Below are 16,778 nucleotides of genomic sequence, written 5' to 3' on the forward strand. Positions count from 1 at the left end.
TCATCCGGAGCTCCGACTCCCACTTCACGTGTCCCCGGTCCCTGGGAGCTGGAGAGGGGGGGAGAGCCGCTTCGATGCTCGGCCCCGATCCAGGGTGAGACCCGTTCCTCTTTCTAACTTCTCTCTCTGCTCTTGAGTTCACCTGAAAGGACCTGTGGCCAGCTTGCCCAGCGCAGAACCGAGACGCATCCCGCCGCCCCGTCCAGGGCCACGCGCTCATCAGCCCGACGGTAACCCGCACGTCCCAGAAGTGGACCGGCCCCGCGCGCACCCGAGACGACGTGATAGCGTTCCGGACCGGGGGGGGAGCGCCGGCTGCTGCACGCTGCACCACCGTCCTCTTTTGATTCCAGAATCAGGAGGAGGAGCGGTAGAGGCAGGAGAACTCTTGGATCGGACTCCGACCAAAGACCCGGCAGGAACCCCTGATCGGCACCCGGAGACCCGAGGAGGCGTGAGGTTTTGAGACCTGGGTGTATTAGTTTAACTGGGAGTGTTTCAGAGCTAAATCTGTGTTCAAAGCTGAGATTACATCAGCATCATTATCATGACTGTTGTCATTAATTTGTAGTCACCACTTTCTGCTAGTCATTCATGTTTTAAAGCGCCGCTTCGCCAGTTGATCACGGTTTAAACACCGGGATCACCATCCGTTCTAATTGCACGTGGCGTGGTCTTTAATCTTTAAATACTGCAGCCATCTTTCACCCACGTTGTTGAACCGTAGATGTTCGTGTCATGATCACAGTTCATGGTTTTTTTGCTGTGTTACTGACTCTCCTGTCATCTGGATCCTGCCACCCTCATCAGCCTCATTCCCTTCACCTGTGCTTCCCTGGCCCAGCTCCACACCTGGTTTCCCTCATCAGTTTCCCCTTCATAAACCGGCCCATTCCCTCATACCTGTTGCCAGATTGTCGTGTGCTTTTGCTCCGCTTTCCAGCCTTCCTGATTTCTGTCCTGTTCCTGCCTGCCTGCCTGCCTGTAACCCTGCATGACTCCCGGTATGACTCCCGGTTTTGGATTTTTGCCTGCCCCCTTGGACTTGTTTGCCTGATCTGCCTGTCTGCCCGGTTTGACCCCTGCCTGTCTTTGACCAGTATTAAAGCCTCACGGACTCTGATTCTGCCTGGTGTTGTGCTTTTGGGTTCTCTGTCCTGTCTGAGCCGTGACAGTACAATCTGGCCAAGACTGAACCCAGCCAACATGGACCTACCACGTAAGGAAGAGGATTTGTGGAGGACCAAGTGGCGTTCTACCACCGTACGGTGAAGGGGACAGGGACATGCCCCCAGTTCCGGCCTGTTGCTGTTCCCGAGGTGGTCCCAGACCCACCCCAGTCCCTTCCCCCTTTCTGGGGAACACGCCTGGCTCTGGGTGGGCCCAGGAGCCTGCAGGCTCAGGGGAGGCAACGACGAAGGCGTCAGCCCCAGCCCCAGCTTGCTCCAGCTCCAGCTCCTGCTCCGGCTCCAGCTCCTGCTCCTGCTCCGGCTCCTGCTCCAGCTGCTGCTCCGGCTCCTGCTCCGGCTCCGGCTCCTGCTCCGGCTCCTGTTCCAGCTCCAGCTCCTGTTCCAGCTCCAGCTCCTGCTCCGGCTCCTGTTCCAGCTCCAGCTCCAGCTCCTGCTCCGGCTCCTGTTCCGGCTCTCCGCATCCTGTCTGCTCCTGTTCTGGCTCCCCGCATCCTGTCTGCCCCTGTTCCGGCTCCCCGCATCCTGTCTGCCCCTGTTCCGGCTCCCCGCATCCTGTCTGCCCCGGTTCCGGCTCCCCGCATCCTGTCTGCCCCGGTTCCGGCTCCCCGCCTCCTGTCTGCCCCGGTTCCGGCTCCCCGCCTCCTGTCTGCCCCGGTTCCGGCTCCCCGCCTCCTGTCTGCCCCGGTTCCGGCTCCCCGCCTCCTGTCTGCCCCGACTCCGGCTCCCCGCCTCCTGTCTGCCCCGGTTCCGGCTCCCCGCCTCCTGTCTGCCCCGGTTCCGGCTCCCCGCCTCCTGTCTGCCCCGACTCCGGCTCCCCGCCTCCTGTCAGCCCCGGTTCCGGCTCCCCGCCTCCTGTCAGCCCCGACTCCGGCTCCCCGCCTCCTGTCAGCCCCGACTCTTGTTCCTGAGGCGGTCCCGCAGCCCTCGGTTCCTGAGGCGGTCCCGCCGGTCTCTGTTCTGGAGGTGGTCTCTGTTCCCCTTCCTGAGGCGATCCTGGATGGATCTGCCGCAGTCCCAGACCGACCCCCTGACCAGCCTGCCGCAGTCCCAGACCGACCCTCTGACCAGCCTGCCGCAGTCCCAGACCGACCCCCTGACCAGTCTGCCGCAGTCCCAGACCGACCCTCTGACCAGCCTGCCGCAGTCCCAGACCGACCCCCTGACCAGCCTGCCGCAATCCCAGACCGACCCCCTGACCAGCCTGCCGCAATCCCAGACCGACCCCCTGACCAGCCTGCCACAATCCCAGACCGACCCCCTGACCAGCCTGCCGCAATCCCAGACCGACCCCCTGACCAGCCTGCCGCAGTCCCAGACCGACCCCCTGACCAGCCTGCCGCAGTCCCAGACCGACCCCCTGACCCGCCTGCCAAGCCCCCAGACCGACCCCCGGACCAACCTGCCAAGATCCCAGACCGACCCCCTGACCCGCCTGCCGCAATCCCAGACCGACCCCCTGACCAGCCTGCCAAGCCCCGAGACCGACCCCCTGACCAGCCTGCCAAGCCCCCACACCGACCCCCGGACCCGCCTGCCAAGCCCCCAGACCGACCCCCGGACCCGCCTGCCAAGCCCCCAGACCGACCCCCGGACCCGCCTGCCAAGCCCCCAGACCGACCCCCGGACCCGCCTGCCAAGCCCCCAGACCGAACCCCGGATCCGCCTGCCAAGTCCCCAGACCGACCCCCGGAAGACCTGCCTCGCTGGTCTGCCCAGCACCGAGGACGGCCCCCGGAGCTTTGGCCATGTGTTGGCCGGGGCCCTCCTCCGGACCCCCTCCGCCCACCCTGGGTGGGGGGGTTTTGGGACATCTGGAATCTGTCCCTTGAGGGGGGGGTTCTGTCATGATCACAGTTCATGGTTTTTTTGCTGTGTTACTGACTCTCCTGTCATCTGGATCCTGCCACCCTCATCAGCCTCATTCCCTTCACCTGTGCTTCCCTGGCCCAGCTCCACACCTGGTTTCCCTCATCAGTTTCCCCTTCATAAACCGGCCCATTCCCTCATACCTGTTGCCAGATTGTCGTGTGCTTTTGCTCCGCTTTCCAGCCTTCCTGATTTCTGTCCTGTTCCTGCCTGCCTGCCTGCCTGTAACCCTGCATGACTCCCGGTATGACTCCCGGTTTTGGATTTTTGCCTGCCCCCTTGGACTTGTTTGCCTGATCTGCCTGTCTGCCCGGTTTGACCCCTGCCTGTCTTTGACCAGTATTAAAGCCTCACGGACTCTGATTCTGCCTGGTGTTGTGCTTTTGGGTTCTCTGTCCTGTCTGAGCCGTGACAGTTCGTTGATACCATGTTTATTATTACATTTGATTCTTTTTTTTCACTCCATGCATTTAACTTTCATTTCATTTTTATTGATTGTTGTTTTTCTAGTTAATTAATGGTTTTATAATAATGTAGTGGGCCATCGGGATTTATTTCGGGTGTTACGTTACCATCTTTTGATACCCGTATGTAAATAAATTCTGATTGATTTTTAATGAGTGGTTGTTGTTATTTCATACAGATTTTGGTCACAAACTGATTGTTTGAGCAGAGCCAGTGTTCGGATCTCACTCCTTCAATTAATAACTGGGTATAGTAATTACTTTGAGACTGATATTCTGCTGTTAAGTTATCATTTTCCCTGGACTAAGGCCCCAGGGTGGTGCCCCGAGGATTTTATTTATCATATTGGTCATTCAATTTGATAAATAGTCGACTTTATTAATTATTAATAATTCTTGAATAAAATTATTAATAAGCCTTCGATAACTGATCAGCCAAACTACCTGAGTTGCACAACAACTCTACTTAGTGAGAGTTCTAGATAGAGCTGGGTATTATCTGTATAAGCCATGAAGATAAACTCAGACATTGAAACTGTTCTTGCTGTAGAGAATAATGAGATTATGACAACTTGTGACAGCAATGTGGATACTATACTTAGTCCAATGTTTTCAACTTTTTGATGAAAAGAAAATAACACCCTTTTGGGATAGGAGGAACTCAGGAACGTTCAAGGGGTGCTTTGTTAGCCTGTTAATGATGGTTAGTGGCTCCTGGTAAAACCCCAACCCAATTCAAAGTAGGCCTACTGTTACTTGTGTGTAAAGTCCTAAACGTCCAAACTCCTGGTTATCTCCAAGACCTGATAGTTCGTTAGGTTCCTAACAGTTCTCCATTCTCAGAGTGGAGATTTACTCGTAGTTCCTAGAATATAAAATATGTAGATCTGGAGGGCGGGTCTTCTGCTATCAGGAACCATTACTATAGAACCAACATAAAACCAAACTTAAAATTGTTTCTGTTTAGTAAAGCCTATAGTTAGTGTAAAATGTAGTGTGGGTCAATAGTCATAGCTGCAGTTACTGTACTGGACAAGACTAGAGCAGCTGGTCCTAAACAGAGCCTTACCCTGGATATGCTGCGATAGAGCTACGCTGCAGGGGGACACCAATATGATCCACTGAGCGGTGCCCATCACCTCTCCTTCTCTTTCCTTTCTTCATATCAACCCTCAGTTATTAATAAGAAGTATGTCATAACCATAATTGTTCTCCATTGTTCTGGACCACGACTGGGTATATGATTTCAGAACATTTTAACTACGATTAAATCAGTAATATAGCTGGAGGTTGGTAAATGTCATAATCCATTTGAAGCTCAGTTTTCCTCTAAATTCACTCTGCCTTCCTACATTCTGTCTTCTGATTTGCCACAGCTGGAACTTTGTTTTGTTTTGTCTTTTGTAAATGATCCAAGTGTTTTTGAATTAAACTGATCAAAAGATCATCTACAGATTCTGTTGTTATCACTAATCTTGATATGACTTCTATAAACACAGTATTAGTATTTTCATTACTATATATGTGTGTTTCTTTCTATGAGGCATGAGAAGACACTGTTAAAGAACATGCAATAACCATCAGACACAGCTACATACCCGATATGTACGGAGGAAATACCAGCCCTTTGGGATGACTAGATCTAATGTGTGGTCTTATATTTCATATATTATTATTATATTTTCATATTTCATATTTTATTTCGAGCAACATACAACATAACATAAGTGACCTGTGTGCAACATAAAATTAAACAAATACCTTTATCAGTTTTATCAGGTGCAGGTTCAAAATACAAATGAACTCGTTAACACTCGAAAGGGAGTGGGAAAAAGAAAACGTATTTAATCCCACCTCTGTTTTTCATTAACAACTTGACAGATTTAATTTTTTTAAGGCTTCCTCTTGTCTCAACATTTGAACCAAAACAATGAACAAAAGATCTATATCAAATTATAATAAAAAATATTCTACAGTTCACCTCACCTAAATTTACACACATTGTGGTTGTGAAATGCAGATGCATTTCACAACCACAATGCGCGCAAATCCAACAATGTATATTGTCACCATGGGTGACAGTTAACCGTTAACTTATATTTATAATACACCGTTAACTTATATTTATAATAAATACCAGCAATGGTAAGGACAACAATACCAGAAGGTAATGGACATAATGGACATGGACATATAGAACATACATATAGTACATACATACACGTCAGTGATGGTAAGAACAACAGTACCAGAAGGTAATGGACAATACATACTTACTAAATGAGGAACAACAATTACACAAACATTTCAAGACCGAAGTTGATTTAACATAGTGTTACCACCCACTCTCTTTAGAATTTGACCAGACCATGTGTTTATCTAGCCATTTAAATCTGTGGATATTTTGGCATTGCTTGTGTTGGATATCCAGACTGTTCCAAAGTCTCACACCACATACAGACACACAAAAACTTTTACGAGTAGTTTGAACTTTAGGTATTTTAAAATCACCATATCCTCTCAAATTATAAGTTCTCTCTTGAACTGTGAAAAAATCTTGTATGTTCCTTGGTAGTAATTTGTTAAATGCTTTAAATAGGATAATTGACGTTAAATATTTTACAAGATCATGGAATTTTAATAGTTTTGACTAAATGAACAAAATATGAGTGTGTTCAAAAAAATCCAACCTTGTGAATAATTCGCACTGCTCATTTCTGTAATGTGACCAATGGACCAATTTTGCATTGGTAACTGTTTCCCCAAACTTCAACACAATACGTGAAGTATGGGAGTACCAAGGAGCAGTACAAAGTACGGAGTGCATTTTCATCAAGTAGTGGTTTCACTTTGTTTATAATTGAAAGGCTTTTGGAGATTTTTGTTTTAATGTGTCTGATGTGGGCTTTCCATGATAATTTACGATCTATTATAACTCCTAAAAATGTATTGTCATCTTCATTTTCAATGTGGACACCTTCAATCATTATCTGTAGTTGTGAGTTGGTGATCGAATTTCCAAACATCATTGCCTTAGTCTTATTTAAGTTTAATGATAATTTATTACTGTCCATCCCCTTCTTCAATTTATTTAATTCCTCATTTACAGTTTTTACAAGTTCATTATAATTATTACTACTAAAGAATATGTTGGTGTCATCTGCAAAGAGTATTAGTTAGCGATTGAGATACATTGAATATGTCATTAATATAAGCATTGAACAGTTTTGGTCCCAAAACAGACCCCTGGGGGACACCACAAGAAATGCCAAGATGTTTTTATGTATATGGCCCCATTTTGACATATGGTTCCCTTCCTGTTAAATAGCTTCTTAACCACTCCCCTGTAACCCCCCTAATACCATATAATTCAAGTTTGTTGAATAGGATTGAGTGATTGATTGTGTCGAAGGCTTTTTTTAAATCAATAAAAATTCCAACAGCATGTTTTTTTTGGTCCAGTGCGTTAGTGATTTCTTCTATTGCTTCAATTATTGCCATTGAGGTGGTTGTTTTTTTTCTAAATCCATATTGACCCTGATTGATTATCTGGTATTTGTCAAGGAACTTTTCTAGTCGGGAGTTAAAGAGTTTTTCTAAGATTTCTAAGAATTGTGGTAGTAGGGATATTGGTCTGTAATTTGTATAGTTGTGTTTACTCTCGTTTTTATATAACGGAATTACTTCCATTATACATTTTATTTGGGAAAAAACCAGATTGAAATGATAAATTACAGATATGGGTTAGAGGTTTTACAATGTTATTTATTACTTTTTTTTCAATTATCATATCAATATCATGACAGTCAGTGGATAATTTACTTTTACATTTTTGAACAGTGTTTGTCACTTCCTGCTCATCTGTTGCTGAGAGAAAAAATTAGTATTGGTTCTTTATAATAGTTTGCTTACATTGATTAATTGCCTGATCTGGAATTTCACCAGCCAGCTCCGGGCCAACATTCACAAAAAACCTATTAAAACTATTAACTATATTGTCCATATTTTGATTCACACCATTGCTATCAATAAAGTATTCGGGATATATTGTCTTAGTAGATCCTTGTTTAATTAGGTTGTTCAGTATATCCCAAGTTACTTTTATATTATTTTTATTTTCATGTAATAATTTTTTATAATATAGCTTTTTGCTAATTCTTATTATATCTGTTAGTTTATTTTTGTAGATCTTTGTATTTTGTATTTTGTTATACTTTGTTCTGCTTCTTTGGTTTTTACCTTAAGGAAAAATGTATAAAGATTATTTTTCTTTTTCCAAGCATTTATTATTCCTTTAGTGAACCAAGGACTTTTTTTTCTTTTCTTTATATAGCATTCTTTAGCCGGGCAGTGTGTGTTATACAGAGAAGTGAATATCTAAAAAATGTCCATACGCACTGTCCACCTCTGATGCTTTGTACTCCAATCCTGGAACATTAAACTATTCTTAAAGGCATTGATGGTTTCTTCAGTTCTTATTCGTTTATGGATAACTTTCGTGTCATCTTTGGTTTTCTTCACATCACAGTCAAACAGAATAAACACAGGTAAGTGGTCAGTGATGTCACATGTAAACAGGCCACTGGTGGTTAGATTTCCCATGATGTTAGTATAGATAATTGTGGCACTGTGAGATGTTATTCTGCTTGGCTTAGTTATTGTTGGATAAAGGGACATATGCTGCGTTCCATTTACCTCGGAAATCGGAACTCGGGACTGGGAATGGCGTCACAGCCGAGTTATCGGGGTTCCAGTTACAAAGTCGGAAAACAAGATGGCCACGTCCACGAAAGCTGTTCTAGTACTTGCCTTGTCGGAATACAAGCAACTTATGGACAAATATGCGGTCATTCTGCAACTTTCCAACACGGTGGGTGAAGAGGAAACAGAAAGGAGAACAGCTCTCTTCTACTTAGGCTACTGTTTACAGCGGGGGCAGCCATCTTGGAATGTTAACTCGGGGGTGGTGAAGATTCTCCGACTTTCCGAGTAGGAAATCCCACTTCGAGGGGCGTTCCAGTTGAAAATTCCTACTCGGAACTCGGAGATTCCGACTTCCGAGGACAAATGGAACGCGGCAATACTATACATTGTGTCCAAGTAGTCATCTATAATTTTCACTTTAGTTGGATTTAATAGGTAAATATTAAAATCAACACAGATAATTAATGTTTTTTGGTTTACAGTGGAAAATAATTTCTCCATCCATTCACTAAAACATTCAATATTTGAACCAGGTGATCGATATACACAGCTTATGATGATATTTTTCTTATTATTATGAATTTCTACAGTTAAACATTCCATTGTATCATCTATTGCACGTCATATCTTTTAGAACCATACATTTTATTGATTTATGGATATATATAGCAACCCCACCCCCCATTTTCTTTTCTCTATTCATATAGCTTAATTCATAATCATCAAGAGAAAAAGAAATACCTTTATCAATATTAAACCACGTTTCTGTAATAGCAATGATATTAAATGGATGAGTGAATTGTTGTAGATACTGTTTGATAGAATTTAAGTTTTTATACATACTTCTGCTATTAAAATGTATTATTGATAGTTTTCCCATTGTATTGATACTGTTTACATACTGCTCTTCTGTGAAATAGTTACAATCATTAATGATGGGAGAGAAAAAGTTATTATCAGGATCAATATCTGTGTTAAAATCTATTGTGTTGTGCTCCTTGTATTCGAAAGTTGCCAGTTCCATTTGTTTCTGGTGAAGAGTTCTCTGTAGCATGTCCATATCATTGTTGTTCCTTGGTGTAGTCTGTGTGTTGGGCATGTTGGAAATATAGAGTCATGTTACCTTAATTCTGTTGTTATCAGTACTTGTTGAGTTCGTTAATATTCCTCACCACCAACACTTTTGTTTCCTCTGGAGTCCCGTTCAGTGTGATGAATATCTTGCAGCTTGTTACCCAGGTGTGTTGGATCTTGTGTTGCTTCTTGACTTGTCTGCTTTTTTTGCGATGTCAGCATTTTTTTTGGTTAAGTGATTGTGGCAGGGTGGAGGAGCAGGAGCCACTCAGGTGATGGGTCACAGGTGTGTCCCATCAACCTCTCCACCCTGCCTGCCTTCATAAGGCGTGGCTGCACAGCAGCAAGAGGTCTGCTGTGAAGGAGCTGAAGCGGAAGCTGAGGTTCCTGGGTGTTCGAATAAAAGGTGGTTGTGCACTGAAACTCCGTGTCTTCTCTATCCTGTCGGTTGGGCCGACAGGTTGGGCCGTAGCACTCGCCAGTGTAGCACGGCGAGTGCTACGGGGCCCGACCGACAGGACAGAGAGGACACGGAGTTTCAGTGCAGAATCTCTTTTTTATTCTCAAACACACACACACGTGCCCAAGCACCTTCACAGCAGACCCCTTGCTGCTGTGCAGCCACGCCTTATGAAGGCATGCAGGCTGGAGAGGTTGATGGGACACACCTGTGACCCATCACCTGAGTGGCTCCTGCTCCTCCACCCTGCCAAAGTGATCATTCATGAAAACATCCGTTCCTTTCAGTTTGCGTCCTTGTTTCAAAAGTGCCATCTTATTTTTCCGGTTGACAAATCTCATTATCACGGCTGGTGGTTTCTCATTCCTCGTGGGCAGTGGATGACATGTCTCAATGTGCTCAGGGTCCATCTCTATCCCCTTGCTTAGGAGGTAGGATGCCACCTGTTGCTCCACTGAGCTCGTCTCTTGCTCGCTGGGCTCCCTGTTGTCCGTGGCCACCGCACGCGCATACGGGCGTGGCTTGATCTTGATGCCGGTGATGACCACATCATTCATGCGGGAGTATTGCTGCAGCTCGTCCACTCGCCGCTCCAATTCCCAGATGCGCCGGTCCTTCTCCGCATTCTGGAGGCGCAGTTGTTTTACCTCCTCCGGTAGCTCCAGAAGTTGCTTCTGCTGCACTCTGACAGCAGTCATGTCCTCGGTTACGGAGTTGAGAGAAGTTTTTATTTCATCAAACTCCTCCGGTGTCGGGCTTTTTTTCGGTGGCATTCTGGTGTTCACACCGAGTCATCCAGCAGCCGGCTGCTCAGCAAGCGGCCTTTCTTGAGTGTGTGTTGGCTCAGTTACATGTTATAATAGTTCCAATGTAATGAATGATTCTGTGTTTGCCAATATAGCAGCAGTGAGGATGAATGAGAAGACTCAGACTCATGGGGGACATTTAGAGGCTTGAACATCATCACTACCGTACCACAAAACCAATTAGCTCCATGTTAAAACAATGCCCTATACAGCAGTTTTTCAGGGTACTTTAAAGACCCAGTAGAAGTTCGTGAAAACGTGGTTCCTGGTACTACAAAAATATACCAATGGTGAAGGACCTGTAAAAAACGAATCCAGACCCCTACTAATGGAAACCTAGCTGCACTGTAGAACAGGTGACATTTATTTGGTAAAATTATCCTGACCAGAAAGAGGTGATCACGTTTATCCCTGAACACCAACATACAAGAATACCAGTTTATAACAACTGACTTTGAACCCTTCACAGTTAACTGTTGTGAATGTCATTCTGGCAGGTTTTGGTTTCATGCTCAAATATAAGAATCCCTCAAACATGTTAAATGATGAGCAGATTAGAAGGGGGTGGGGTTAAAGGTCTATTCTTATAGAAGACAGATGTTTGGTCTTTCAGAACTATCTTACATACCAGAGTCCAGCAGTTTTACCTTCAGATTGAGGAAGAGGAGCCTGACTTTGAGAGGAGGAAGGTCCACCGTTCTCTGAAGTTTCACCAACATCACTGACGTTCTCTGACAGAAACACAGAGAGATTATGAGAGTGAAACTGGTGTAAACTGGATGATTAAAATGAAAATAATTTCAATTATCTTAAGCCAAGAACTGAAATGTTCTTCTTTATGTTTATACAAATGCAAACAGCTAATTTCATTTCTCCGCAAATGCTGCATACTGAGGCTGACCTTGAAGACTGATCATCAGGGGGACCCCTGATGATCAGGAGGACCACTTGCATTATCCTTGTAGTCTGTAGACAGAAACATCTCTGGACTGACCTTCTGGTGAGGAGCTGCTGGCAGACAAACTCTGCAACAGGTCGTTCCTGCCGATCAACTCTAGAAGCTTCCTAGTCGCCCACACAGCTCCAGGAAGTCTGTAGGTCTGGACCATCAGGTCCACGGTGTCCGTCCTGTTCGCTGTCTGCAGGTCGCTCTTCTTGATCGCTGCAAGGCCTTGAAGACTGCCGTCCTGCCGCAGGAGCCACTTGAACTTCTTAAACTCCTCATCATCCAGATCTTCCAGGATGTTCAGCAGGTCTGCTGGCGTCATCACACCTCCCTGATGAAGTCAGAGAAACTGTTACATTTCAGGTATTCACGTCTGAGGTTCTGTCCAGTGACCCAGTGATGAAGATCTTTAGAACTCTTTAAGGCACAGCGGGTTCCAGGGAGTCTCCTCCTCCTTATTTTAGACTTTTATTATATTTGAACATGTTTGACTGATGTTTGTCTCACTGAAAATCGGATAGAAACCAGGGGCCGGATTCACAAAACATTCTTAGGAAAAAAAATCTTCTTAAGTGTCATTTTTTTCTTAAGTTCAGTCTTATTCAAGTCATATTCTCCAAAAAAGTTCTTAAGTATTTTCTCAACTTTCTTCTTAAGTTTCTTCTTAAGAAAAAACTTAAGAAGAAATGGTATTCTTGAAATAAAAGTTCTCAAATTTGTTCTTAACTTTTTTCTTAACTTTAAGACAACCTTGACCTGTCTTAAGATTTCGTCTGTGAAAAGGTAAGCCTCTAATATAACCTTTTTCAACACATTTGCACATGCACAAACAAAGATCCGCAATATTGTGGAGCGATGCATTGGTATAGTGAAGTCTCGCTTCAGGTGAATCGACTAAATATAATGAAATTAATAATGATAATAATAATATAATGAATAATAAATATAATTTTGTATACCAAGTACGTAGAGGTGCACTAAATAAAAACCCAAACATATGTAGCTAAAATAAAATAAAATTAAATAGACTGATATGTTCATTTTAATACATGTATTAAAATTGTGACGGCTCTGATGTACAGACAGAGCAGCAACGCTGCTTCTGGGGCTCCAGTAAAAACATGAAGCTTCACTTTATATTCAGACAAACTAATATGGCAGCTACAACTGTTAGATTTCATCTATTAAACCAACATTTATCTTCCTAAATGATTTATTTCAGCCAGCGACAATTCTCCACAGAGCTGCAGGTCAGTTCATTGGATCAGTTTCTCCCCGGGACGACGGCGTAGCTTGATCCGGCGATCACGTCTTTTCCGCCCGGCCGTCAGCTATTGCTGCTGCCGACTGGGCGGCTCTTCTGAGCCCCGAAAACGTCGGAGCAAATTTCTCAACAGGCGTTATTTGGATAAACTGAGGCCAGGTTGGGGATCTTAACGGTTACTTTTAGGCCTGAAAAAATATTAAAACTTAATAAAGTGGCATATTAACAGCGCTACAGCTGAAATTAAAACAGCTTTTAGCTCTCGGCTTCCGCTGTCGTTTTGGTGCAAAATGCATACTGGGATACTTGGCTGCTACTGCTGAACAGTCTGCTGGAGCAACTACTGAATTGATTGAGTGATTTCGGATACAGCCATATTTTAAGAAGTTCTTAAGTAGAAAAATAAGAAATTCGTAAGAAATGACAGTTCTTAAGATGGTTCTTAAGAAAATATTGAGGAATTACACTTAAGAACTTTCTTATGAACTTCTTAATTTTAGATCTTAAGACATTTCTTAAGATTTTCTTAAGAAGATATAGGTGAATCCAATAAAATGAGGAAATATCTGCACCAACAAGATTTGGACCAGCATCTTGGAGCGGCGGGAGGACAGCGGGGCGTGACCGACCTGTCAAACCTGACAGGTTTGTTACGCGCTCATAGTAACAACAGCTGGTAAGACGTGTAACATTCCATCGGTTGACACTCTCTGAAGAAGGCGGAAGCTCTGCCGAAACTGTCCGAAGGTAAGACAGGGCTTTCCACAAGCGCCGGCTGCCGGCCATATAGCCGACTACTCGATTAGGTCCAGCCGGCTACTTTAATGACGCTTATTTTTATAGCCTATAAATATTATTTTTCGATTTTAATAAAATTAAATGTTTTTCTCATAGACTGACAATAATGTCAAACTGAACCGCACTCATTAAAGTTGTGATTCGCTCTGCTTGTACCAGAAATTACTCTGATCACCGCCGACTTCATAGAGAAACTCCGCGGCCCCGACATGCGGTGTGTGTGTGTGTGTGCGTGTGTGTGTGCGTGTGTGTGTGCGCGCTCAGCGGAGTGAATGTGTCGGAACTCGGATCAACAAGCAGAGCTCACCAGATGATTCTTTTGTCACCATAAAAACGGTACGTCCTTATTACTCAGGATACCCACTACAAAATTTAATCAGTTTAATCAGTTCATATTAAAAAGAAAGCCTAACCGCGTTGCATCATTCAGCCCAAAACGTTCTACCGGTAATCCAGTCTTCTCTTCAAGCGTTCAATTAGAGTGTATTTTCATACACTTCATTAGTTACACTAATGAATAAAAGAAGATGCAATGGCGAGTGAGTTGTAATAATCATTTCCATTTGGGAGCCTAGTGCGGCGCTGAATATGCAATGCTGTGTTTTGTGGTGTGCTTCTCATTGAAATGACTAGAGGCAACACGTTGCGGCAGTGAGTGAAGCCTGAATTATGGTTCTGCGTTAAATCGACGCAGAGCCTACGGCGTAGGGTACGCGGCGACGCGCACAGTACGTTGCGTACTGCCGCGTACCCTACGCCGTAGGCTCTGCGTTGGTGTAACGCGGGACCATAAATCAGCCTTAAGTCCCTTTAGGCTAATACTGTGGGAAATAACCTCTCATAATAGCGGTACTACAGTTAATAAATGTAATAAATGCTCCTACTGCTGTTTCTGCTGGCTACTGAGTCCCGTAAGTGGCGAGTGAGTTTTAACTCCTTAATTACCAACCAGCGTCAGAGTCACGCACAGTAAACAAACTGTGATGTTAGAGAGCCACCTTTTGGTCAATTTAAGCAACAGCATCGCCAGCTGCTTGACAGTGGCTCAACTCATTAGTTTACTGTTTTTATGTTAATAATGTCATTGCAATTTTATCTATGCAATTGTGAAAAAAATGGCAAAATAAATGAAAAACTGTGAACAACCGCATTCCGTAGGCTATTCGGTACTCAGTATTCAGCCAAGTCTTTAAATTTTATTCCGCTTCAGTTTCGGCCTCAAATTTTCATTTCGGTGCATCCCTAGTTTTTTCAGGGGGTACCACTGGTAGCATTCTGGATTTTTGTTTAATAATGTTGAACTTGACTCCTCAGTTGTCTATATTTTATTGTTTTGTTTTTATTTTATGTTTTTACTATTTCAATAAATGAAAATAAATATGAATATGTTATTATTATTATTATTATTACTACTACATTTAAGACCAGTGTATACCTAGTGTATTCCGTATTTCTATGGCCTCCAAAATCCAGCGCTGGTGTCTTTTGTCCTCAGTGCGGATGACTCTGGCTTTGTCGCAGTTCATGATATGATTTTCCCTTTTACAGTGGTCTGTTATGGCTGACTTGTGGGTCTCTTGCAATACCTTCTCTTTTATTGCTCTTGTTTGAATTTTTTCCGTCTCCTTTTCGCATTCCTTTTGCTGTTCTTTTCTCCTCGTGTTGAAACTTCTTCCTGTTTCTCCGATGTAAGTTTTATTGCATGATTGACAGGGGATCTTGTATATTCTCTCACACATGGACCAGTATCTTGGAGCGGCGGGAGGACAGCGGGGTGTGACCGACCTGTCAAACCTGGCAGGTTGGCCACGCCCTTATAGTAAAAACAGCTGATAAGGACGTTGTCACTTCCCGTCACGTGACACTCTGAGGAAGGCAGGAGAACCGCCGAAACTGTCAGAACGGAAGGTAAGAAGTCGGAACTTTGTCTGGAAAAAAGAAACCTTAGGATATCTATCTGAAGACATAATGAACACAATACAACTAACAGCTGGGATAGGCTCCATCAGACCCCCATCACCCTTTATAAGAGTAAGCTGGTATAGACAGTGGATGGGTGGATGAGCCGAGCAACAAACCTGGCAGGACATTTACCTCACCCACCACAAGCTGACTAAATTAGCATAACTTCCTCAGTGTGCTGTACTGTTTAGGGTTCTACCACTGACAGAAACCGTCTGAGAGATCAAAAATGATCCTGGTGATGAATCTGGTCTTCTACTGGACTCTGGTTTCTGATGGCGAAAGATGAAACTGATTCAATAGTTTTTCTCCTTATTCCTCTTTGACAGCGAGTTCAGTTTTTGTCAGAGTGGTCATCCCTACATCCCCCGAAGTTCTGCTTCAGTCAAAAGTAGTGTTTTATCAATGTGCTATTGAGAGCTCTGTTGGGCCACCGCCCATGTGATTATAAATTCATGTGTGATTAGGAACTCACGGTGTGATTATGGAATCATGGGGGGTGATTATTAATTTATATGAAATGTGTGACGGGGAACAGTCAGGCTTTGACCGGTTGAAGGCCCGGTTTTCGGCCTCCGGCTGAGACCAGGTCTAAAGTTTTATGACACCTGGGAGCATGGCCTGGAGAACAAAGGAACTGGAAAACTTCAAAACCCCCATGGACAAAGCTTTGCAGGATTTGCATATGTGGCCCTTGGTGATAAGGGACCACGCTCTGATTGGACAAAGACCCCAAACTGCAGGAAGGAGCATTGACTTCCTGGGCGCAGCTATAAAAGAGCAAGGCCCCCCTCTCTCGGGCTCTCTTCTCTGCTTTTTCCTCTCCCCTACAGGTCTCGGCTGCCTCGGAGCGACCAGCCAAGGGCCAGCTTTCTCCAGTATCGTGACCGAAGGAGCATCCGTTTTGCAGTGCTGCACGAGTGGCCCACGAGGTTCCGAGCCCAGAAAGCTGAATTAGGGACCCTGCATTGCCCGCGACGTGAACGCCTAGCTTAAGTGTTTTTGTTTATCTTCTTGTTTTGTCTACTGCTGCATCCACATTGCTGGATCGTGATGACGTGTTCCTCCACAACAAAAAACAAAGCCCTTCCTCATTTCCCAATCGAATGACCAGAGCGCACGTGTGAAGTTTAGTTTCACAGTGGTGCATTTCTGTGTGGGAAAGATCAGAAGGTCTTGGGTTTCTGGTAGCGAGAAATTATTTAAAGTTATATTCTATAATGTTGGAGAGCTAGCAAGATTTT

The 16,778-nt window shown here is 44.5% G+C and overlaps 1 protein-coding gene across 1 annotated transcript in view; it reads right to left on the reverse strand.

Moving 5' to 3' along the window:
• The window catches only part of LOC133445876 (NACHT, LRR and PYD domains-containing protein 12-like), a 33,457-nt gene extending 21,622 nt beyond the window's left edge, over positions 1-11,835 (reverse strand). Inside the window, exons 1-2 of the mRNA XM_061723384.1 lie at positions 11,559-11,835; positions 11,212-11,295 (exon numbers count right to left, since the gene is read on the reverse strand). Coding sequence (XP_061579368.1) covers positions 11,212-11,295; positions 11,559-11,832 — 358 coding nt within the window. The 5' untranslated portion in view covers positions 11,833-11,835. The remainder of the gene's footprint in view (positions 1-11,211; positions 11,296-11,558) is intronic.
• Between the last annotated feature and the right edge of the window lie 4,943 nt (positions 11,836-16,778).

Source organism: Cololabis saira, chromosome 1, assembly GCF_033807715.1.
Source record: "Cololabis saira isolate AMF1-May2022 chromosome 1, fColSai1.1, whole genome shotgun sequence".
Taxonomy (NCBI): domain Eukaryota; kingdom Metazoa; phylum Chordata; class Actinopteri; order Beloniformes; family Belonidae; genus Cololabis; species Cololabis saira.